Source organism: Trachurus trachurus, assembly GCF_905171665.1.
Source record: "Trachurus trachurus genome assembly, chromosome: 1".
Classification (NCBI taxonomy): domain Eukaryota; kingdom Metazoa; phylum Chordata; class Actinopteri; order Carangiformes; family Carangidae; genus Trachurus; species Trachurus trachurus.
This window is the reverse complement of record NC_139891.1, coordinates 30,693,291-30,719,758: the sequence shown is the minus strand read 5'-3', so window position 1 is coordinate 30,719,758 and position 26,468 is coordinate 30,693,291. Positions and strand designations below refer to the sequence as shown.

The window sequence follows — 26,468 nt, the reverse complement described above, 5'->3', positions numbered from 1 at the left end:
CTCTTAGCAACCAGGCAGGGAGGCGTTTCATTGGTCCTGCGAGAGAGCACGTACAGCGCGCTGCTGTGCGTTGATTGGCTAATTATGATGACGTAAAGAAAGAGGAACGTGGGTTATTCTCTCCCTTGTTTGTGTCTGTCAGGTACATTTTCTTCAAATTGGTGATGGGATTTACGTTTTAAAACTCAAACTACGGCTCAAGAACAAAGATAATCGTTGTTATTGTTAACTTGTGATGGTGGTGCAGGAATATTTTAATAGTAAGGGTCGGTAATTTCAAAAGTAAAGCCCAGAAAGGCCACCAGAGGGCAGAATTTCTTTCCATAACCATTTATAATTGATATGGGCTTATTATTTTATTTTATATGGCGTTTTAACGATATTATATGGCTTCTAAATCTATATCCGGAATAGTACAGTGAGTTTCAGACGTAAGTCAATGACCTGAGTTATTATTGTGCCACTTTAAAACACCAATCTTTACTGAGCAGCCTTGGGCATCTTAGTTATATAACTTAGCTTTAGTTATTGTGTCCTATTATTATGTCCTTTTCTACATGAATCATTTTATCGTCTCCTTCTCTTGTCTACTCTTTGTAAAGGCGGGGTGGTGGGGGGCAGGAAGGGGCTTTTGCTTTGACTGGGAAAGCGCGTGACTCCTTGTGGCCAAACCTGTGAGCACACTTTTTTTTTTTTTTACAAACACGTACGCGTGCTCGATGCGTGGGTTTACGAGTGTGTTTTGGACTAGGAGTCAGGCGCACACACATACACACAGTCTGAGGCGTGACAGTCAGACAACGAAAGCGCGTTCACGTGGTCGCCACCGGCTCCTGCCTGCGCTGCGCTCAGAGAGAGAGAGAGAGAGCATCATCAAAACACTGGCATCATCCGGTCCTGTGCCTTTGCCCGTCCGGACATCATCATCATCATCCAGCAAGAGGAGGAGGAGGAGGAGGAGGAAGAGGAAGAGGACAACAACAGGGGAATTTAGAGGTTAAATTAAAAACAACAACAGGAGAGAGCAGGGGAGGCTGAGCGCCGAGGAGCCGAGGAGAGACGTGCGTGCATCCATCCCTGCAGCAGCAGCAGTAACAGTATAGCAGCACTGACAGGAGGCAGCAGACTCGGGGATTTTTCCGTGTCGGTTACCCGGTGCTCCTCTAGCTATACACACCCTGTCGCCCTGAACCTGTGCTTTGCAGCAGCAGCAGCAGTGGGAGAGGAGGCTGTCCAGAGAGGAGGAGGACCATGGAGGGGATGCAGGCATACGGAGCAGGGAAAGCCGGAGGAGCCTTCGACCCCGTCACCTTCTTCCAGCAGCCTCAGACCATTCTCCGCATCGTGTCTTGGGTGAGTGGCCGCTCTCATTTGGGTTGGTTTGGTTTGGTTCTCACTTCTGGGCAATAGTGGCTGTATTTATCACTTTATATGAAAATAGAGGTTTGCATGTTTCCTAATAGAGCCTATAAAGGGCCCAGAAAGGCTTCATAACAAAGTAAGCAATTACAAAATCTCAAAATTACACTATCTTTATTTAAAATACAATATAGTATTCCAGCCTTTATGTTATTTAATATGCACTATGTTACATTTGCATATTTTCTGCTGCTTAATAGTAAGTTTTCAGATTGTGAGTTGAAGTAGGCCTGGAAAAGGTCCTCCTCATCAGAGGGGCCCTTATGATTTACTGCTTTTAGTTTGTTGAAATGTTTTCTAATAGGTAAAGTGAGAGCTCAAAGTAGTTTCATGGCAAATAATTTCATGGATGGTTAAAAAAACAAAAAAACAACCTTCATCTGTTTCCCACGAGAGGGGAAACAGATAGCAACAGTTGGCGACCACTGTCAGGAAGTGAAGTAAAGAACTGGAAACCAAAGTCTCCACGACTCCACAACTGAAGTCTGAATGAATGGCTTCAACAATTTTTATTTTTGTATCAAACATCACATTCATTTGGGACAAAGGATACAAAAATATGGTTAAAGATACAGACATACAGGCCTCTAATGGAGAATTACAAGGCGAAAAATCTCAGCCACTCCTTTCCTCTGTGTCTGTTGTTTGAATTGTATATTCCTAGTGATGCTGAAAGTTCATTTATTTGGCAAAATATAAGATAGGTCCTTGTATAAAAGCCAGTTTGTCTGAGAGCTGCAGAGGAAGCCTGCACCATGATGGCAGTCAGTCACATGATAATCACCCACACTTTTTCCACTGGTGACTGAAGATCACTAAGCTGCAGGTTGGTTGTTTGTCTCCACGGGGACTGAGTGAAGTTGCCCTTTAAGTCCGCTGGTATCTGTGAAATTCACCCAGAAACCAAACAAACCTCAGGTTCTCTTAAAGCCACTGAACACAATGGATAGTTGGTATGTTGTGTAGGTTGAAGTGTGAAGGCCGCTCCTGTCTCACCACTTTATACAGCAGAAAGTCATAGTATTTCTTATTTATAGGAGTGTGTCTGCCCCTTGTGTCCTTAAATAACATCAAGTGCTGGTTGAGGAGTGGTGGGGTCACAAGGATCTGATTGACACTGGTTCACTGAGTCACCACTTAAGACCAGTGATTAATCCGGTGAACATTTTGTTTTATTGTTGTAAATGCAGTTCTTATTCAAACAGTGGCTCTACTGTATTCTGTATATGATACTGTGACATTGAAACCTTAAAACAATTAACTGCATCACTTAAACCTAAACCACATGAAAGCAACAGAGTGCAAATAGCTTGTGAGTGTGTTAACCCCTGAGCTGTGGAGCGGTGGGAAGTGCAGGTCATGTGACCACGCAGTGAACCCATGAAAGGCCTCACAGTCGTGTGAGCAGCAGATGTAGATTTCTGAAGTTGTGTTATATTATCTGGCTACTGCTGCGATGAAACATTTTATAGTTTACTTTGACTGCTACATCAAAATATAAGTTATTTATGTGTGATTTAGTACATTTTGTTGATATTTATATGCTTATAGATGAACTATTTATACTTTATACGTCTATTTACAACAGTGGAAATCTCAAACAAAACTGAGTGAATCAAGTTTCACACTGCAGAACCTGAAACCAGCTAATGTTTTTGTGTATTTTCTTGATCAAAGCCTTAAACGGGTTTGATCATGATGACAGTAGTTGTTGATTGGTTTATTATTGATTGACTAAATGATTCATCAACAAATAGTTTGACCTTTGTTACACACAACAGACTTGATTAAAGGTCTGCACAGAAAACCTGCACAGACAACGACGTATGGGCCCTCGTCAGATGCCCTGCCCCCAGAGCAACACCACGTCTCCATAGTAACAGCCACAGCCTGAGTTGTGATGTTTTGTGTGATGGTGCTAATATCCAGTCTGCTGTGGACCGAGGGGGAGGAAACTATCAGCGCTCTAAACATTTGGTGATGGGGGACGTCAAATATATGTGTATGTGTGTAGTTTCCCCGCTCCTTCACTTTTCTCCCCCTCTCTCACCTACTTCTTAGTGAGGAGGACTCTATGTGGAGGTGCTAATGAGTATGTGTGTGTATGTGTATGTGTGTGTGTGATTCAGCCTCAGGGAGTCAGTGCAGTCAGTGTGTCTATGATGGTGCACGACGCATGGAGGAAAGAGGAAGAGTGAACACAGTGACAGATGGGAGGAGAGCACCTCGTGTGTTAATGATCGTTTTCTAAATGAAGAAAAGAAAAAAAGAAGAATTTCACTTATGTATTGAATTAGACTGAATGTTGTCAGGTCGACTTGATGAGCTGATATGACACATTCTTGCCTCTGGTTCTGCTTTTGATCTATATTTGAAAGAGAATTACTTCTGAAGCTTTTTCTTCTATCTTCTTCTTTCGCTTCAAGCATAGTTTCTTAAGTTATGCTGCTGTTTAAAGATCAAGGTTAATACCTGGGCAACATCAAATCATTATGCACTTAAATGTGGTGTTTTTTTTAGTTGCTTGGCTCTGCTTTTTTTTCTTTTCTTTTTAAAGAAAAGCAATAGCACTTCTACTTCCTGATGTCAACATACCCAGAGCGGCGCTGCTCCCTTTCTCGCCTGATGAATTTACAGATCAAAGTTCAGCGTTTTGCTCTAATGCAGAAAGGAAAGTGATATTTGCAGCATGTGTGTGTTTTTCTTTGAAAGCGTAAGAAGGTTAAATCAAACATTTGCTCATTGACTGTGTCGAGACTCCGAAATTACCAGCTCCACACAGAGATTATAAGATTTGCCTGAAGTCTATAGTTCATCAGATTATTATTTTCTTTCATGACTTTTAAACACTGTCTGGAGCATAAGTGATGTTTCTAAGCAGATTTATAATAAAGTGTATGATTTATACTTGTATAACACTAGTTTTGTCTTTGAAATGAGCTTATGTAAGTAACGTGGGTTTACATTTTAAATTTAGCCGTGATGATGATGATGATTAGCATCTCAGAGGTCAAGAGAGTTTGTTATTGCTAATATGAACTAGTTACTCACCATTTACAAACACAGACTTGCAACGCAGCGCATTCTGTCATCTACGTGTCAGAAAAACAGAAACACACAGACGCAGTGCGTTAGTGCCTGGACGTCAGAATCCACACACACTTTGCAGACTATTTTAAGAGCTGCTGGCCTGCAGGCTGCATGTTTGCATTGTAATATGCCATCATGTTGTGAGTAGCCTACGTCCTGTATTAACTAAATAAGCCTTAAACATTTACAAATGAGCTCAGCTGGCTGCTGTGCTAAATAGGATTATTTACATTTTGGCATTTGGCAGCACAGTACCAATGTGGATCCCTAAACTCTTCACTGATTGGTCAACATCCTGCAGTATTGATTGATTGTGGTCTTGTTTTGTGGTAAATTTCACCATGTTCTTACATTTATATGTAAACAGCAGGATGGGCTCACTTATACATCTTCTGGCTTTAATATAATAGTAGTGCTACAGCTACAATTAGTCTTAACAGCTATAAATTTCCAGTCTAGAAGAAACGGTACAAATTAATCATAAAAATTCAGTCTTTTACTCACCAAGAGCTATCTGCTTGTCTCCATCATGTGGACTGTCTCTACAGGAGTTAGCCTGCTAACCAGCTAGCGGCCTATGTCATCAGTTTCCCACAGTGACTTACTGTCCCTGCCCTTTTTATTGGGGTATAAATGTCACAAAATAAGTGTAAATGTCACAAAGAGATGTCCCACACTGCAGCTTCACATCAGATGTGGGCAGCACAGTTTATTGGAGGCTGTGGTTTGTGTGAGTGATGCTGGTTACAATGAAGATGCTTCAGATTTCAGTCACTACACATGCAAAACATTAGACAAAGCATGTTACAATCTGTTCTTCTAAATACAGACAGGTGGATGCACTGACCACGCCACCATGTTTTAACTCCCTAATTATCTCTGTAAACTGTCTCCATTCAAATGCATGATGCACCTTTCAAGGTCTTTTGATGCTGACTGGCTAAGCTACACCCGGCACAATGGAAAGGTTGCACAGTTACACAGCGGGCCAAGAGGTAAAGGATCAAACAGTCTGCAATGCAGGTGTGGTAAATGGATTTTGCATCCAGACAACAGGACCTGCAGTCAGTGTCCAATGATGAAAAGAGTGAGGAAAGGTGAAGATGCAATGTAAAGAAAGGTTCAAAACCTTTGATCAATAGAAGAATGTTGTTTCAATCATCAAGTCTACATTTACTAAAATGCATATGTGATTGCACAAGTCGAGCAAGTTGTAGCATAACTGTCGAGTGAACAAACAAACAGATTTTCATAAGATATAGAATTGATTAGATACCAGATGCATGCATCACATGGCTGCATAGTTTGCAAAATGGCCAGATGTGAAGAATGTGCAGTTCTAGTGAGACTTGCAAAACCACTGACATGGTTCTTTAAGGGTAATCTGTCCACATCATTGGATGAATTGATGAACTTGTTGGGTTTTCCACTTGGCTCAGTTCCTTTTCACACAGAAATCATCTCATTATCAGCCATGTAAAGAGCAAGACGCTAGCTAGCTGTTCAGCAACTGTTGATTTTGTAGGCTACTTGGCTTCAGATCAAAGTGAAGTCATGTCCCCACAACAAACAGCTTTGGGTTTCATTTGTGAGCGGGCCGAAGCTAGCCTGGCTAACACCGTCTCATCTGAGATCGAGTCTGGGGCCTTGTCCACATGGAAACAGAGATTCACCCAAAACGATCTTTTCCTTGTGCGTTTTGTGAAAATTCTCTGTAAATACAGCACCGTTTCAAGAAATATCTGCGTGCACATGGATCCACTGAAAATGACTGGAAACGCTCCTAGTAGCCTACATATGCCAGGCCAGGAAAACACAACACAAAAACACAAAAAATACAGTTTTCACCCCTAAAAAGGCAGGTTTCCGTCTGGATGAAACGCCGTAACGATCAAAAACGTATGCGGATTCACCTAAACCTGCATCCGTGTGGACTGGCTCTGGGTCTGGGGAAGGTGTAGTAGCTGCCAGATAGCTACTCTTCAGTGGCCGCCATGTTGCATGTAAATAAAAGCTGCTAACATGTCTGCTAACATAGTAAGTAAGTAAGTAAGTAAGTTTAATTTATATAGCACTTTTCATAGATAAAATCACAAAGTGCTTTACAACAAGGATAAAATGCAATAAAATACAGTACAGAGATCACAACAAAAAATACATAACAGCACAATTTCAGGAAAACTTTACAGAGGCCCCACAACGTCAACATCAGTTGAAAGCCTGTCTAAAAAGATAGGTTTTAAGTTTTTTCTTAAAACCTTCAGTGGACTCTATACTGCGCAAGGTCGATGGTAGAGCATTCCAAAGGCGAGGGGCAGAGGCCTGGAAAGAGCAGTCACCTCGTGTTTTAAAACGGGTGCGGGGGACCATCAAGAGTTTCTGGTCTGATGACCTTAGTGAACGTAAGGGGGAATAGGGTCTCAGCAGCTCAGTGATGTACGAGGGAGCTTGTTCATGGAGGGCTCTAAAAACAAGTACTAAAATCTTAAAATGAATCCTAAAATTAACTGGTAACCAATGTAAGGAATATAAAATTGGGGTGATGTGATCCCTTTTCTTAGATCCAGTTATGAGCCTTGCAGCTGCGTTCTGCACGGTTTGAAGGCGATTTACAGCCTTTTTGTTAAAACACATAAAAAGAGCATTATAATAGTCAATGCGAGATGAAATAAAAGCATGAATTTCCATCTCCATTTCAGGTCTTGAAATCATGGACCTCAGTTTCGCTATATTACGCAGGTGATAGAAACAATTTTTCACCAGCTGTTTACAGTGGTGGTCCAGGGACATGTCATTGTCAAAAACAACGCCTAGGTTGCGTACACTTGGTTGGACAGAAAGACCTAACTGACCTAGGTGCTGCTTTATGGGGGGGATGGCACTATCTGGGGCAATAATCAGTGTTTCAGTTTTAGCAGAATTTAGTTGAAGAAGATTGTCATTTAGCCATTTTTTGATGGCCATCAAACAGGCAGTTAAATTGTCTAGTAACATGTCTCTGACATTATCGTGTTCCCTAGTTTTCTGGGAAGTGGAAGTCTGCCTCATTGGCTTCTTATCCAGACCGATCTGCAACACGAAATGAAATCGCTGCACCTTCACCCAGGTTTAGGCTGAAGCCCCTTCTTTGAAAGACTCTCAGTGCAGTTGTACGATTCCTGTGTATAGAAATATACGATACAGTGAAATTGCGTAGCTCTTTATGCATAATGGACCTGTCATACCAGTCAAGAAACACATGCATAAGTAACTGAATGAGCAGCAGTCCAGATTGCCGTCCTGCTCCCACTTGATTCTGTTAGGCTGGGCTTTTACAAGATTGAGGAACCGTCTGTTTCCTTAGAGTGATACAACCCTGTTTTTCTGGGCAGCTCATGTTCTCACTCACTCCCCCCAATTTCAGATGGAGAGGGATGATAAATAAAAATAAAAAAAAGCGAGAGAGTGAGGGAGAGCAGAGTGTGTGTGAATGAGCGAGTGGGCAGAGCAGAACACAGTGTGGATGTGCGGATACGAGCGTGGCTGTGATTATGTCTGTCTGTGTGGTTGTGTAACCTTGCTGCTGCAGCGGCTCTCCTTGAATCGTACTTTGACAAGGTCTCCTCTCCTCTCTCTATCACTCTCTGCCTCTCTCTGTCTCATTACATGAGCAGCTGCTGCCATGGTGACAGCAGCAATCAGGTATCCCCAGTCCAGGCTAACACGCCGCAGCAGACAATAAGCCCACACACACACACACACACACATCGTATATAATATCCTCCAGCATTGATCCTGTATTATTGAGCTGTTAACCTGCAATGAACATCAGTTTTCTCTGTCACGTCTGTCTCTGCTCACAAGCGATTTGCTGATCATTCACTGACTGTCATTTTTTTGGGGGGGTGCGGGGATGTTGATTGCTCCTGACAGCAGATCAAAAACAAATCTGAGAAAATCACAACGGTTGTCCGTGACGCCAGAGAGGATCAGGTTTCCGTCATCTGTCATTGATGAATGTATGTAATATAATGCTGTGCAGAGCTGGTACTGTCCTCTTGTGTTGTGTGTGGTGGATAAGTGGCTTCAGTGAGCAACAAAAGCTTGTAATCTAGTATATTGTCATATTTTATGAAGAAGTGTGGAGTGTAAGATCAGTGATCAAAGAGGATAAGGGCTCAAGTGTGTCTAAATTTTGCACATTTGTTTTTTTTGGTTGTAGTATTGTAGCTTTACATAAGAAATGAAAAACATAAGGAGACTTGTGGAGGCTGGCTGAAGTGCTCACTACTGTAGATGGCTGGTGCCTTCTGACGTCAGAGCAGCCTTCACTTAACACAGAAATTGATCAGGTGGGCAGAGGGATGAAATCAAGCAGAATTAACTTCTCTCTCAAGCTATCGCTTCTCATTTCTCACACATCCCCCTTCTGTCACTTCTTGTTTGGACAAAATAAGTATGATGCCATAAATGCCCCCTCGTAGGAGAGACTGTTCAAACCCGTGTGCTACTATCCCCATTTAAACCATTATCGTGTCTGCCGTATGATGCACCCATTGTTTCCCACGACATCCTGATGATGTCTGGTCAACGCAGGCTGACGTGGACAGACTTGTCAGGATGCACCCGTGCCCTATTTCCCAGCACCAACAGATGCCAGGTTTTCCAGAGCACGGCAGCTAAGGGTCGGCAGATCCCTTCCCAGCTAATGTACCTTGACTACTTCATCTGTCAATATAATGAGTCTTGTGTGTGCATTTGACTATCCTTGATGCATGCAGCCACTCTGTGTTGGACTTAACTTAAAGCACCTGATCTGAACATTAGGCTACAAAAATGCAAGAGTTTAACTTTGTCAAAGCAAATTATGCAAACTCTCAAATATATCCTGGTTGGTAATACCAATAGATTTATTTAAACTAGCTAGTAAGGCTTGCTATTGCTATGTAGCCAACGTTAGCCATAAGCTGTTTACTTATGAGTCTAAAAGACAAATGACAAATTAAGCTTCAGTTTTATTCTCAACTCCTTTATTTTTCCTCATTTCTATCACTTCTTTCCCTGTACTTGAAGTTATCATGCTAACCAGTTAGCCTGTCAGACCGTCATCATTTCACTGTAGCGCTCAGACAGGACATAAGGACTTTTTAATATTTGCTTTGAAGAATTTTGGTTTTTATTTTTATTTTTATTCTGCAAACAAGGGGAAAGTTCATGGAAATCAACTTCCATAAGATTTTGAGACCTTAAACTGAGAAGAAATAGTGTGATCACAGTCAGTGTCTTTAAAAAAAAATCTGTCAATTTGCTTCACTAAATTTTAAGGTGAAAATAATATCGCCCATGTAGCTAAATCAGGTGATGAATCAATCAATAAAGAGATTTGTTTTTCTTTTCCGTGGATGGCATTTCACTTAGCTATTGTTCGATTGTGGGCACAGTAATGAAGGCTGCAGTCACAAAGGCCAGGATAGAATGCAATGCCAGGCCGCACGCTCTGTCGTGTGCCTCCGTGTGTGTGTGTGTGGCTATTTAGGACTTTGTGTGAGGTACAGTGTGAATACCAGGGTGATATGAGGCCCGGCTCAATTGTCTGGTGTCCACAATGGAGCCAAAAAGGCTTTTCAGCGAACACAACAGCAGCTCTAAATCATTCACAATGAGCCAGACTGCACTGATATGATTTTGTCCTACCTACCTGGTGGCTCACATGGCTGTTCGCCCATGCGTGTGTGCGTGTGTGTGTGTGTTGCATGTATCAGATTTAAAATGTAGAGAAAGTCAGGTAAGGTTTAGATGCAAGAGAAAGTGAAGCAGAAATAGAAATGAAGACAGAGAAAGGGAGTTTCTGGAGGAAGCACATTCATTCACGCATACATGCACACAGTTTCACAAGCATAAATACACACTCACACAGTCCTGGCAATCATGCACGCAGTTTCACTAGCATGCACCCACACACACACACACACACACATAGACAGTTCTAGTTCTGGCAATCGGCGTCCTTAATGTGCAATTTGTATGTGACCCTCTGATGGTCACAAGATCAGGAGCCCACGTGGTGTTCTTCACAGTGCCTGCTTTCATCACCTCCACAAGCCTTGTGATCTGTCTACGGATCAGAGGGGCGAGGGAACACACACACACACACACACACACACAGACACACACACACACCTAGAGAAGTCTTATATATTGACAGAATCACAGTTAAAAAAAGGAGAGGGTGGAAGTGAAGGAGAGTCATGTATGAAACCGTATCACATGCTCAACTCTTCATGGCTCTTGAGCAAGTGAGGAATGTTTATAGGTGCAGCGAGTTCAAGCATCCAATTTGTTTCAATGCTTTTGTGTATAAAGTGTATTAAAGTGAATACAAAGACAGTTACACCTTGCGATATGTAGCTAGCTAGTAGATGTGCGTGTGAAGGACACGGCTGGATTCGTGCCGGCAGCCGAAGAAAAAGCTCAGTAATTCAATCTCCCCACCCCACCAAACAACCCACCCACCCACCCTGAACATGTGACAGCAAATATAATTCTGACCCTGAAGACGATGTGTGTTTTCAAACCCAGCAAAGATCCTTACTTCGAGTAAGGGTATTTGTGTGTTTGGTGTTTGTGTAACCAGAGCAAGCAGAGAGAAAGAGAAGAGCACTATACCATAGAGAAAGAGAGATAGAGAGAGAGAAAGAGAGTCCCTGGTGGTGGGTTTTTATTTCCCAGTGGAGGTTCTCAGACGAGGAAACTGAAAACCAAACTGTGTCACACCACGAAAAACCAGCGGCCCTGCAGGTCCTGCTGTCCTTGTTACAGACGCTAACAAACCGCCTTCTGCATCCAAATCTAAAGCAGCGAGGGACACGCAGCCACTGTGTCTGCAGAATAAAAACTTTACATTTCTCTGCTAATTGGCTTATTGGCTGAACTGCAATACGCAATTAGTTTAGTTTGGCTGATTCATCATTTTTTAGCTCCAGAGCAAATTAGCATGACGATAACTAAAGAACCAAATATAGTCACTTAATGAATTCATAGATACAGAAGTACTGGACTTTTGCCTTCAAAATAAAAGTTTGAAATCGAGTCATAGTTGTCCTGTTAATATCTCTAAGGTGTTAGCATTGATTAGCATTAGCATTTCCTGACCCCTGTTGTGGCGTAGCTCTGATCTTCTCATGACCATTACACCAAACATACAAAAACCTTTTCTTTGAGGTACGTTTTTGTCAAATTAGACAAATGACTGGAAGCATTTTTAACAATTTCATTTCATTTCATTTTCATTTTTATTATTCGTTCCAATCCTAGGATTGAAAAGGAGCAGGATGAAGAAAACTTAATAATTAATCATAATAGGCTACCTGCTCCTTTCTTAAAACAAAATAACACATTATATCAGATGTTATGCCAGTTTACAGCCAACTATATGCAACGGAAAAAAAGTAAAAATACAAATAAATAAGTATTTCTATATAAATTCCACACATTTTTCTTATAAACCCTCTTGAACTGAAAAATGCTTCTCTTCAACTGTTAGTGAGTTCCAAAGTTTAACACCTAAACACATTTGTTTTAACTTGTCCTCACCATTTGATGTTTGAAATTAAACTTCCTTCTGTGACTGATATATTGCAGAACTAAAACAAAATACTTCTGCAAATTTGCAGGTAAAAGTACATTTTTTACTTTAAATACAATCAACAGTGTTCCCAATTTAATCAACTCTCCGAGCTTCAACAATCCCTTTGAGTGTTCCCTGAAATTAACATTGTGTATTATTCTCAGTGCTCTTTTCTGTAATAAAAACAATGGCTTTGTGCGACTTACATAGGTATCCGCATATTTCAATACAGTAGCTCATGGCATAACAAGATACACACACACCCACACAAATCGTACAGCAGTTATATTTTGAATAATGATTATGTGAATTTTTATATTTTATATTCAGGTTTTATATCTCACAGTTTGCCCATTCTGAAAAAATCCAGTATATATATAACAGCAATTAGGTTATTACACTTGGCCATAGTGCAGTAATTTCAGTAGTAGGCTATTTATATTAATTTTTCAGCTTTATGGGTTTTTTTTTTCATTCAAGTCTTTATTGAACTTTTCAGGCTTGGTACATGGCAAACTTAGACTAAGAATTAACTCTAGCGACAGACTTACCTGTAGCACATTTCTGTCTCAAAGAGCAGCAAATACAAAAAAAAAGTGAGTACATAATAATATCAACGAATATGTACATGCACCGTATTGGTACGCGCGCCTGTACATTCACTTACATCTTCATACATGCATACCTGCACACACACACACACACACACACACACACACATACCTAACATACTTCTACATACATTATAGACATGTAGATGGGGTGTACAGTATTACAGTACCCCACTTGGGGGAAGCACAACAAAACAAGTAAACCAGAATCCTAGTGGGAGTCAGTATTTATTTATTTATTTCAGAACCCCCCCCCCTCCCTCCCTCCCACTGTGATTCAACAATAAAAATAATTATGATGATCCATAAAGTTATATGCAACATTAACAATACATTACCGTTTGCTGTAATAACAATAAATAATGAGCGTGTGTGCAGCTTTAGTCTTCTCATTCATACAGTATATTAAAAAAAGATAAGAGGTCTTAAACCCTATTTAAAACAAACATAGCTTTGCTCCAAATGGTCTCTGAAGTGAGTCTGTGTGAGTTCATTATTCTCCATATTTGTTTGTGGGGGGGCATCTTGAAACTGTTTGCCATGGAAAATGTCCAGGCTGTCCAGGAGCCAATGGGGAAACTTAGATGATTAGCATACTCAAAAATGAGTTTTCAGGTCACACACCTTCGTATTACTACATCCTACTACAACACTATGTAATGAAACACTCTGTGTCTGTGAGTCTGTGATGTAGTAAAGTAAATATCAACTGAAAAGACAGAGGTATTTTCCAAAGAGGGAGGAGAAGAACTACAGTCCATGAGTATGTTTAGGTGTATTTCATGAGCTCGAACGGCCACCGACATCATTTGATTCAGTGTGTGTGTGTGTGTGTGTGTGTGTGACTTTGTGTTTTCTGACCCGAATCTTAAAGTAAGCCAGGCATGTGAAGCAGTGGACAAACTGTGCATGTGTTTGAGCTGTATATGGTTGAGTGTGTGCGTTAGTGTGTGTGCGTTAGTGTGTGTGTGTTAGCGTGTGTGTGTGTGTGTTGGAGCGCACTCATTTTTCTCAAGAACACTCGTGGGCAGAGGCCGGGCCTGTAACGAGAGGAGATGGGAGAAGACGGGAGGGAGGGAGGGAGGGAGGGAGGGAGGGAGGGAGCGATGATGCAGCCGCTCTAAAAATAGCACCGCCTCCATACCCCTTCTGCCCCCAACGCTTCCCTCCGCTCATCCCTGCATCTCTTCATCATCATCTTCCCCTTCAATGGGAAAGAGCACAGGTAGATGAAGGAGGGAGCTGAGGTGTTACTATCCTCCTGCACTCACCCTTCATGAGACCAGAGAGACAGAGAGTGGACGGACGGACGGAGGGATGGAGGGAGGGAGGAGGAAGCAGAGAGGTTGAGCCGCCTGCTAACACACTGTTCCAGTATGTCGTCAAGATCCAGGCTCCAAATGCCAACTCGTGATTCCCGTGTCCAGGCTGCGTGGAGACAAAGGTCTCCACTCAGTGTGTTGTGTCCTCCTCCTCCTTACACTGGGAATTTGTGAAAAATGACCACAATATTACTTTATACACTACAACTGATTACATAAATGATTAACTTGATTATGTTGTGAGATTTACAGCAGACAGAGCTGACTTTCTGAGGCATGGTGGGTTTTGTTTTTTGTTTTGGGGCAGCTTTTGTAAGGGTGTGTAACAACAGATAGGCTACCCACCCAAAAACACCCACAATAGGACACTTTTGCTAAAAATAAAAACAGGTTTATTCAGCATTATGGAGAAATAATCAAGACACAAACAAGAGATGAAAACAGAACAGGCTGAGAGGCAGACGACCCAGCAGTCCTCATGTTAATTGCCTCTGACTCCTAACGCTGGCACCAGGGTTTTTAACCCTCTCACTCCCAGGCTAGGTGGATCTGATGGGTGGAGCTGTAGAGGAAACACTGAAATCTTGTCTTGTCCTTTTTGTACTGCTTCACTTCTATTCTGTTAAAGGGATAGTTGAGGTAAATTCATGCAAAACCGCTGATGCTTGTTCCCATCAGGGGCAGTTTTTCAGCAAGCAGTCTCTGCATTTACCTCTACAGTAAAACAACTCTGTCTGGTAACGTTCTGTTATTATCTCGTGGTGAATGTCCAGGTCACAACTTGTCCAGAGCGTTTTGGAGTTGTTGGATTGTGTATTTGATGAGTTTGATGAGGGAAACCAAGAAATCCCATTAGCCTCCGTAGTGTAGCTCTGAGCAGCTCGCGGCTCTGCTCCGCCGTTCTAAAAACAGCTTGCACCGACAATTAAAGGTAACGAACCTACTGCTATGACTATAGGGATTATGGCAATGGGCCAATTTGCTAAAATGTTGAACTATCCCTTTAAACACTTTGGTCAAGCAATGTAACACTGTGGTTTTCCTCATTTGCAGTAATAACAAATCAAGTCTGATTAATGTGACAAGTAAAAAAGGATGCTCATGTGATAACTTCCTCTCCTGAAATGCACTGTAAAACAAACCGTTACAGTACTTCAAGTTGACATTTAAAACCGTACGCTCTACGGTCAATAAAGCTGTGGTTGATAGAGCCGCTGATAAGAGATTCCAGAAAGGGTTAAGAAATGAAAAGTCAACATTAGTTATAGTGTCTCTTTGTTCTGTCAGAGGAGGGATTACAGTCACACACATACTGGTGTTAACTGGGCCACGACTGGGATAAAACGAGGGCAACGGGGAATTCCTTCAAAGAGAAGCACAATTACAAAGCACAGTGACTTGAATTTCAAGACACACACACACACACACACACACACACACACACACACACACACACACACACACACACACACACACACACAGTCGAATGTATTGAATCTCAAAATCTCTGACTTGAAATAAAGTCTGCTGCGAGTACATTTAACAGAGTCTGCCTCGGCTGCCACTTCAGATGTTGAGCTCTGTGTGTGTGTGTCAGTAATGAAAACGACGTGGATCTGACGAGAGAGTGAGGAGCAGACAGTGGAAAGAAACCGAGGCGTTGGATGGAAAGCAGATAAAGAAAGAAAGAGTGAACAGAAAAAAGAAAAAGAGAAGAAAAAAAAAGCAGCGGTGTAATCCCCGTCCTGACTGACATGCCCGTCTCTGCCTGTCTCTGCCCGGCCCGGTCGCCGCCGCGGCCTTCATGGTCGGGAGCTGTCAGTGGAAGTATAGTCTATTGTGCGCTCTCCCTTTGTATCGCTGTCATTTATTACACAAATACAGACACAACAGCTGGGTAAACTATACCCACAAACCCCAAGGTCCGCTCCTACAGCTCCTAGCTCTCTCTCAAACACACAAACACACACATCGAGTATCCATCACTCACCACAGCAGCAGCAGAATCGACTGCAGACAAACATAAACACACTCAGCCTCGGTCCATATCCAGACAGAACCGGCTCCCGGGAGGTTTGGTGTGAGGGTTTGTCAGTCGGATGGAGTTGTCTGATCTGCTGTTATCAATTGAAGTAGAAAGCAGACTGCTACACTGCACTGCAGGCCTGAATACTAACACTGTGTGTGTGTGTGTGTGTGTGGTCTCATATTTATGACCTCAGAGAGGGGAAAGCAGAGGAGAGAGATGGGATTAGATGGTATCTTAGTAACATGCTCCTGTTATTGACTCCATTTTGTAGCCCTTTGTGTCTCCGCTCCTCCAGACACCGGCAGACAGGAGAGGAGGAGAAAAGAAAAACACAGAGGAGGAGAGAGGAGTGAGCGATCAGGGTTCAAGATTCAAGATCTGAGATTCTCTTTCTTTATTGTTATTCTGCCAAATCATCAGAGATGCAAAGTGGAGCATGGAAAAAACCAAATAAACAGGATGCAAAGAAGGACTTAATTACACACACTTACATATATATATGTATGTCCATACATACATGCCTATATATATATACAGTATAGGTATGTATGGATACATATAAACTAAGAGACAAAAAAAGAGGAATGTATTGCGCTTAATTAAAAAACAAAGAAAAATTAAACAGGGGGTTAGTGCAAAAATTTAAATAAAAGGTACATTTTTCCACATGCACCTATTTGGTTGCACATGTGACTCTGGTGTTGCACATATTGGATCATAGCCAGGTAAAACTCAGACGCTGTCAAAGTCCTTCCACTGTCAGTCAGTGGTGGGAAAGACGGACACTTTAAGTATAAAAACCCTCTTCACAACTCACCATGGTGCATTTTTTTATGAATTAAACGCTTGGTTTTTAAAGAGGATTTCACACGGTCAAGAAGAGTCACAAGAGGACTGTGTAATGCAGCGCTTCAATAAAACACAGGAGCAATTACCACCAAAAACTACACTCAAAAGGTTTTTTTTGTGTCAAAACCAGTTCATGACACTTAAAGTCATTGAAATCCACATTTTTCAAGAGAAATGTGGAACAAAATGTCTCAAATTACTTATCAGCTTAGGTAATGAATTAGTGTCACACACAGAGAGATGGGCATGCTTTGATTCTAACATCTAGGTTTTTTCAGATAACATTTTTCACCACAGAGTTTAGACAGTGTTATAAATGTTTAATCTTATAGTCAAAGTATTGATGATTTCTCCACCTGGGAAACAGCATTTATTCATATAAAATCCTCACCAAGCAAGGAGTATATCTGTATGATTCACCTCACTGCAGTGTCTGTCATAGTAAATAGCAGAAAGGCAAATTTCTCCACAGCCAAATTCCAGAGGAAACCCAGAGGCACATTGGACCGAAAGAAAAACAAAACAAAACATGAGGCATTATTCATGAAAAGTGGCCTGCAGGGTTGTCGTGACATTATGAGCTGAGCGTGTCACACTGGAGCGTTTTCTTATTCATAAATTACACAGTCAAGTCTAAATATACTGTCAGACTACAGCAGGTGGTTTCCTTTTGGGCTGCGAAGGGCTTTTATGAATTATTACAAACCGTGGAAGTGGAGGAGCGAGTGAGGCGATGGTGTTCAATCACAAGGTGAACAGAAAACACCTTCACTCATTCTTTTACTATATAGAAGAATCATCAGTGGGATCATAGCAAGTAAACTGGAAACACTTGTGTTATTTTTTTTTTACTATAACTATAAAATTTGGCCTGAAGATGTTGGAGTTGCCTTTGTTCATCAGTTATGCACCTTTTTTCCCACGTACATTATTCCAAAAACATAATACAGTAATCACACGAATTGCATTGAAAAAATAAAATGCACTGACCCTTACTGAACCAATGAAGGATGTTCACCCAACTCTAATGCTACACTATGTTTTCACAGGCCTCGTATGACATTAGAAACAAGAAAACAAAAAGTTTCATGAGACATAGTGGAGAAGTAATAAATCAGAATGACAGGCAGGTTGTCTATTATGGTCAATCGCCATCATCTTTACCCTGGTTGAAATAAATTAAGAATGATAATACATACAGTAGGGGGCCCACTTCAGTATTTTTTCAGGGAGCCCAGAATCATTAGCAACGGCCCTGGTAGTGTGTCCTCATGTGCGTGCAGGCTCTGAAGGTATTTTGGCCTTTTGTTGCACAATGTGTTGAATAAATGAATGAATGAAGACTTTATTTTGAACATACAATCCACAACAATACAATAAGAGAAGAGGCAAAGAAATGAAATAGTTAAAACAACAGTTATAAAAAAATAAAAACAATAAAGAAATACTAACATGTCCCAAAAGGAGTAGAGTTCTTTCTTCTTCTTAATAATTAGTTTCCAGGTCTGTTGACTTTAATGTTTGTGCCCATGCAGCCATAAAGACCCTTTTTTACCTGGTTATCTATTTACAAAACCATAGAAACATAAATTATGAATAAATAAATTACATTCTCAGGTTGTGTTTAAAAAAAAAAAAAAAAAGAGAAAGTTTTCTCCTTTCAGATTTGTGTAAATTTGTCCTTCTCCTCTCACGATCTCATCTCCTCCTCTTCTCTGCAGCTCTTCTCCATCGTGATCTTTGGCTGCATCGCCAACGAGGGCTACATCAACCGCCCCAGCGAGGTGGAGGAGTACTGCATCTTCAACCGCAACCAGAACGCCTGTAACTACGGCGTCTTCATGGGATCCATGGCCTTCCTCTGCTGCATGGCCTTCCTGGCTCTGGACGTCTACTTCCCCCAGATCAGCAGCGTCAAAGACCGCAAGAAGGCTGTGCTGGCTGATATCGGAGTGTCGGGTAAACAACACACTTTACTACGTCACATTATGGTCGTTTTCTCCTAGTTTTAACTTTCATGTCTCTTTTTGATTCAGGTAAAGAAAACAAAAATACAGTTTATAAGATGTTGCATCCTAAAATACCCAAATTAACATTATTTAAAGGGATAGTTGAACATTTTGGCAAAATGGCCCATTGCCATAATCCATATAGTTTTAGGAGTAGGTTTGTTACCTTTAATTGTCGGTGCAAGCTATTTTTAGAATTGCGGAGCAGAGCCGCGAGCTGCTCAGAGCTACGCTACGGAGGCTAATGGGATTTCTTGGTTTCCCTAATCAAACTCATCAAATACACAATCCAACAACTCCAAAACGCTCTGGTGGACAAGTTGTGACCTGCACATTCACCACGCTATGAGATAATAACGCAATGTTACGAGACAGAGTTGTTTTCGAGGCAAATGCAGAGACTGCTTGATGAAAAACTGCCCCCGACGGGAACGCACATCAGCAGTTTTGCATGAATTTACCTCTGAAACAACTCCGTCTCATAACGTTCCTTTATTATCTCGTAGCGTGGTGAATGTGCAGGTCACAACTTGTCCACCAGAGCGTTTTGGAGTTGGGAACCAATGGGGCAATTTGCCAAAATGTTGAACTATCCCTTTAAATAACACAAAAAGGCACCACAAGTATATGTTCTGTATTCAGATTGAAATATATTAGATTATATGTAAGACTAGACAGGGTGAGAAGATGGAGGGTGTAATGTAAGCAGGCCGTGTGCTGGGGAATTGATTCTAATGAGCCGGAGACAAAGTAAGTTCCAGTTTCATAATGTTTTCAAAACAGATCAGCAAAGTGCCGAACGGCTCGTGAGGAAATCACACTCATGAGATCATAAAAACAAAACGAGGGCAAGGCAGCGATCACGTGTCCCACCGACGCAATTCTCCAGGTTCCAGTAGCAGCCGAAGACTCTTCGCTGCAGGACTCACAGTAACAGCAACAAAACAGCAGTCTCTCTAATTTATTACTTAGTGAGCCACAAGATTCAGGTTAGTGCTGGCATGGGCTATGAGACCAAATAAAAGCCAAATAAAACCAGCTGAAACCAATTGAAAGCAAACTGCACTGTAACTTTCTCAGGCTTTTAAATGAAGTTGCACGGAGCAGAGCTGTGGTTTAATACAGCGCAAAGACATTTATTCATCTGAGATTCAATATAGATGAATTAAAAGCAGGTCAATTGAAAGCATTATGGAACTGGAACTGATACATAAAGAGTAATTTATTTCAAACTTTAAGCAGCATGCGTCGTGACTGGACCAGGCCATTTCCCCGGGCGTTGCAGCTCGAATTACACGTAGATAAATAAACACATATAATTCATATGATAAAACTACATTAAGGAGGTTATATTACAGCAGCACCAGGTACAATAGGCTTCAATCTGATCCTCAGCAGGAGGTGGAAACATGAGCTGATCATAAAAAAAGAAAAAAACAACAACTTATGCCTGCTCTATCAATGACAAATTGGAGAGGTGAGTCGAGAGGCAGAATCTGTTTTATCCAGTCGGCTTCACTCATTTAACCTAATGTCCTTCTCATACTTCTTTAAAGGGATAGTTCAACATTTTGGCAAATTGGCCCATCCCTATATTTTAGGAGTAGGTTTGTTACCTTTAATTGTTGGTGCAAGCTATTTTTAGAACGGCAGAGCAGAGCCGCGAGCTGCTCAGAGCTACGCTACAGAGGCTAATGGGATTTCTTGGTTTCCCTCATCAAACTCATCAAATACACAATCCAACAACTCCAAAACGTTGTCGCGGACAAGTTGTGACCTGCACATTCACCACGCTATCAGATAATAACAGAACGTTACCAGACAGAGTTGTTTTAGAGGTAAATACAGAGACTGCCTGATGAAAAACTGTCCCCGATGGTAATGTGCATTAGCGGTATTGCATGAATTTACCTAGAAAACAACTCTGTCTCGTAATGTTCCGTTATTATCTCATAGCGTGGTGAATGTGCAGGTCACAAATGTCATCACAAACGTCTATTTGGATTCAAGGGTGAACTCCTTAAATTTTGGTGATCAAAGGTCAAAAGTCAAGGTTACTATGACCGCACAAAACAGATTTCTGACCTCTTGAATGTGATATCTCAAGACCATGTAGCAGCAGCATATCATTTTTTAAGTTATTCTTTTATTTTTTAATATTAATTATTGTGTAGAGACAAACAATATAAGACACGTGTGGGGATGGCAAGAATAAAAGACAAACAAAACAAAAACGAAGCATAGTAGTAGCATATAATGACAAATGATAATATTTTATGTCCAAAGGTCACCTTCACTGTGACGTCATCATGTTTTTCAAAACACTTGAGGCCATTATTCTGCGCCGTCACGCAGGAAGAGGAGATTGTGACCATATTTCTTGCAGTTTCACGGGCACTTCTAGTTTATTGCCTTACTCCTGTTCACTTTTCCACAGCCAATAGATCCACTCTCCTCAGAGTGAATGCGAGCGAGCTCTTCAATCTATAAAAAATGACATACATAGTTGGGTTATCATCATTTATGAAAGCAGAGGAGGAATGAGAGGGATAATAAGGAAGAGGAGCACTCTCACCAGGCTCTGACACATTGTACTTTGTGTCTCCTCCTACGGTGGCTTCCTCTCCTTCCTCTGCTGCAACGCCACTGCAGTGAACTCAGATGTGATGACAAGACAGTCGAGTGTAGAGTCGGTTAATGAGGCCGTTCCTGTCATACGCACAAGATCCTCTCCGTCTCTTCTCATCACTCATACACCTGCTCTCTGTCTCCAACCGTGTCTGTGTTATAAGACACTTTGTACCTCACTGGAGCGAGCGAGGGAACAGCTGCTACACATGTCCCGATCGGACCTGGATGTTTCTGATTAAGCTTTCTCCTTCCTCGCTGTCACACTTGCAGTGGGTAACGTTTGCCACTGCCGCTCCATTGGATAAAACCAGATCTGGTTCGAGGGACTAAATCCTTGAAATCACCCTAGACCTCCATCTGTGGAGGTTTTTTGGCCTGCTTAAGTCAAGGTGCAGCCCAAAATCAATATCATGGCAGACGGCTTGACATTTAATACAGTGCAGTCTGACCTGTGATCCTTGTATCTACACAACTAACCTTAGAAAATATAGTACTAATGACCCCTTGAACTGGTGTCAATTAAAGAACTGGGAAGTTTTAAATAATGTTGGGATCTGTTTTATAGGAAGCTGGGCATTTAACATCCACAACATTTTCCTTGTTTGGAGAAAAAACTATATGCTAACAACAAAGACACAGGTAGTAGGCAGTTAGCTTAGCATAAAGACTGGAAGCTCACAGTTAGCACGACTCTGCTCAAAGATAAAGGGGGAAAAAAAGTGTAAAACTCACCAAAAAGTAGAAGTGCATCATCAGGAGAGCCAAACATTATGTACATTTATGTAAATGTATCTATTTTCCTTGTTTGGAGAAAAAACAACAGGCTAATAACAAAGAAACACAGACTGCCCAAAAGTCCGACGGCTCATTTCTCCGACTACCCATTCTACAGTGTTAAGGTTAGGTTTAGGGTAAGGTTAAGGGTTAGGGATACTTAAGTCGGAGAAGTGGGAGGTCGAACTAATGGACGCAAAAATAAAGAAATGTATGGTCGGAGAAATGGGTAGTCGGACAGACGTCATGCGCCCAAGAAACAGGCAGTAGGTATTTTAGCATAAAGACTGGAAGCAGCTAGCGCACGACTCTGCTCAAAGATAAAGGGGGGAAAAAAGTGTGCATGAGAACCAAACATTATGTATATTTAGCGATAACAACTATAAACAAAACCTTCCCCTGTATGTGAAGCGTTCAGGGTACATCAGTAAACTGCACTGTCTAATAGGTTGAATCTTAATCAGAGGTTTTCTTTTACAGCGTTTATGCTTAGTTAACTCTCTGGTGGCTTGAGCTTGATTTTTTTGAGTGGAGCCATGAGAGTGGGACAAAAGAAAATCCGGCACCACACGGGCAGTTGCATGTCTGTGATTATTTTAACACAGTCTTGGTCTTTCTTCTCTCTCTCTCTCTCTCTGCAGCGTTCTGGTCCTTCATGTGGTTTGTCGGTTTCTGCTTCTTGGCCAACCAGTGGCAGGTGACCAACCACGACGACAACCCTCTAAAGGAGGGAGGCGACGCCGCCCGGGCGGCCATCACCTTCTCCTTCTTCTCAATCTTCACCTGGGTAAGACCTTCATCAGACACCGTGTTAGTCTACAGTGTAACACAATATGACATAACAACATCCTGTCGACACTTGTATTTGAAGTTTGGACGGTTGATCCAGGAAGAGACCGAATGCCTAAAACTGTGATTCACTCTCCCATGCTCCTTTGCTTGTGCCAGTGTCATTAACCCCTTAGCATCCACTGGCTCATACAGGACCCGGCCGGCCCAGCAGTAATTACATAAAAGCAACAGTCCAACATTTTGGCAAATTGGCCCATTGCCATAATCCCTTTAGTTTTAGGGGTAGGTTTATTACCTTAAATTGTCGGTGCAAGCTGAACATATAAGCTTAAAATTGGCGGGGCAGAGATGCCAGCTGTTCAGCTAACTTAATGGAGGCACACGGTACTTTTGCCTTTCCCTCATCAAACTCATCAAATACACAATCCAACAACTCCAAAACGCTCTCGTGGACAAGTTGTGACCTGCACATTCACCACGCTATGAGATAATCATGTAACATTACAAGACAGAGTTGTTTTCGAGGCAAATGCAGTCGGAACTACATTCGAGACACGGCTGGTGGTGGAGTGATTTAAAAAACGCAAGTAGTTAAGAGTATTTGCTTCGTGTATCGTAATGCTACATAATTATACGTTATTATCTCATAACGCGGTGAATGTGCAGGTCACAAGTTCTCCACAAGAGTGTTTTGGAGTTGTTGTATTGTGTATTTGATGAGTTTTGAGGGAAAGGCAAAAGTACCGTTTTGTGAGCAGCTCACGTCTCTGCCCCGCCGATCTCAAAATAACTTGCACCGACAATTAAAGGTAATGAACCTATAATTATAGGGATTATGGCAATAGGCGAATTTGCCAAAATGTTGAACTATCCCTTTAAGGTTTATGATCAACTACTGTTCTGCCATCTTCTTATCGGTGACTATGTGGATGCGTGTGGACATATTCCTCTGTGTTTGTGTGCACGTGGACTCATGAATGTGTGGATGTTGTTCCAACAGGGCGCCCAGACTCTCTTCTCTATGGAGAAGTTAAAGAACGTGTCATTCGAAGAGGAATACATCAAGCTGTTCCCCCCTCAGCCTCATCAACCTTTTGTCTGACACTGCTCTTTCTGCTCCCTTAAACCCCCACCCCACCACCTCCTGCAGCTCGTCCTACACACTCCCTGACTGTGGTTGCTCTTGTTTAAAGGGCGCCTATAGTCAACATCTAATAACTGCTGCTGTGAGAGATGAGATGTGAGTTTATTTGTAAGCCAGCAGCAGCAGGACGGACAGTTGTACCAGAACTGTTGCCAATGAGATGTTGACTCAGCCACATTATAATGATAATGTCTGTGCAGGTGGGTTGATTTAGGAGTTGGTCAATACTGATGACTCAACAATTACTCCACCAAATGCTGAGATTTGTCTTAAACACCCACTTCAACTGCTGTAATTCCTTACAGTTCCCATGCAGTCTTTCTAGCCAAACCCTAATAACACTATTTATGTTTTTAAAAGAAAAAGAAAAAAAAAGAAAGAAGTCAAAAAGGATCAATAAAATCATGCTGATTGTTTGAATGTTTGATTCTTGAGGAGAAACTTTTTTAACTTCATATTCAAAACTCATCAGGTCAATAGCTGAAGCTTTTAAACAAGCACAGTCCAATGACGGGACAGGCTACCACTTCATTCTTCACCATTAACATGAACATGAAGGTTTTTCACATCCTTCTTGCTTCTGACTATTAAGGGGAGAAGGTTTTTTGTTTTCTTTTAATTCTGTGTAATTTTGATTTATGAGGTATTTGTAATGAATATTTGTACATTTACAAAGTGCACTGCATAAACCAGGGTTGTAAAGGTTATGTTTTCTCTTTGGTTTTGGTTTTTTGGATAAGCTTCAAAACAAATAGTTGTGACATTTTTAGGAAATGTATTATTTATCCACATTTGGCCAGATGTTTAAGGTCAGTACCACTCCCATGTCTTTATATTTAATACCAAGCTGGTTTGCCTAACGTAGAATTAGAGATTTAAGTTACAGTAGCCGGGTTAGAGTAAAGGGTTAAAGGAGTTATTTCTCTTTTTTCTTTATGCTTAGCTGACATTGCTGCCAGCTCTAGTTTTATTTGTCAAGTTCCTCCCAAAATTAGCAAAAATATACATTCTTAAAATGTCCACATTCTCCCTCCTTGTAATATTTCATGAGATTAAGCTGGTAGATAGTTTTTTATGGCTTTTTGAGATTGACTTCCTCAGTATAAGCAGGGTGTTTTTAAAACAATCCAAGTATGACATGGTTTTATTGCAGATTGAGTGGATTTTTTATGGCTCTATGAAACTGTGCGTGCTAATTAGCCATAAATAATTTTTATTACTGAATCAATATAAGAAAAAAAAAATGTTCTGCATCCATATTAACAAAAGCATCTGAAATATTCAGGCCACAGTCTGTAACATACCATCATGTGATGGGACCCAAAGCAAATCGGTGATACGGACCTCATCAGCCGAGACACACAGCAGTGAATAAAACTTCCTCCTGGTGAAACTTCCCACAACTGTGAGCTTTAAATCAACATCGACTGTCTTTGTGGTTTTTCTCTTTGTGTGTATTACTCGATATCTGGCTTCTGCACACCGTCGCCTTGAAACGTCTCTAATTGTTGTCTTAAGTGAGATTTGTGGGGTTTTATAGCGCGAGGGGCCCCGGCTGTTTAATAATGCACACAGACTCAGTTTAAATGGGAGGGGGTGTTGTGTCTCACTATCGATAAACAGCCTGTTTTGCACCTCTGCCTGAAGAACTAACCTGCTCCGACTGAATGAACGACTCACTCTGACTGTCTAATATGCTTCACAAGCCTCTCAGCCAACTAATCATTGTTTCCTTCTCTCTCTTTCTTCTCTCTCTTCCACCCCCCCAACCCTCCCACCCTTTGCTTTAACACCGCTGCATCTCTGCTTCAACATTTATTTATCTCCACACCTTTCTATCACCATCTCTGCACCTTTCTTTTTTTCTTTCCCCCCCACCCGCCTTCTCGTCCTTCTCTGCCCGCTGCGATCATCTTGTCTTATCGAAGGCGGGCCAGTCCTTCCTGGGCTTCCAGAGGTACAAGCTGGGGGCTGACTCAGCCCTCTTCTCCCAGGAATACATGGACCCCAGCCAGGATGCAGCTGGAGCCCCCTACACCTCCTTCGGTGGGGATGACCTGGAGAGCCCTGGAGGAGGCGGAGGAGGCGGAGGAGGAGGAGGAGGAGGAGGAGGAGGGGGCCAGGCCAACAGCGATGGGGCCTTTGATGGCACCGGAGGCTACCAGCGTCAGGACTACTGAGGTGTTTAGGGA

The 26,468-nt window shown here is 41.7% G+C and overlaps 1 protein-coding gene across 1 annotated transcript; it reads left to right on the top strand.

The window, feature by feature from the left end:
• Positions 1 to 984: 984 nt before the first annotated feature.
• syngr1b (synaptogyrin 1b) lies at positions 985 to 26,456 on the top strand (the record flags this gene model as incomplete). Its single annotated transcript, XM_083986992.1, has 5 exons — positions 985 to 1,097; positions 1,206 to 1,353; positions 18,648 to 18,885; positions 22,982 to 23,127; positions 26,205 to 26,456. Exons 2-5 carry the CDS (start codon positions 1,252 to 1,254, stop codon positions 26,454 to 26,456), a joined length of 738 nt encoding a protein of 245 aa, XP_083843118.1. The 5' UTR covers positions 985 to 1,097; positions 1,206 to 1,251.
• Positions 26,457 to 26,468: the final 12 nt, after the last annotated feature.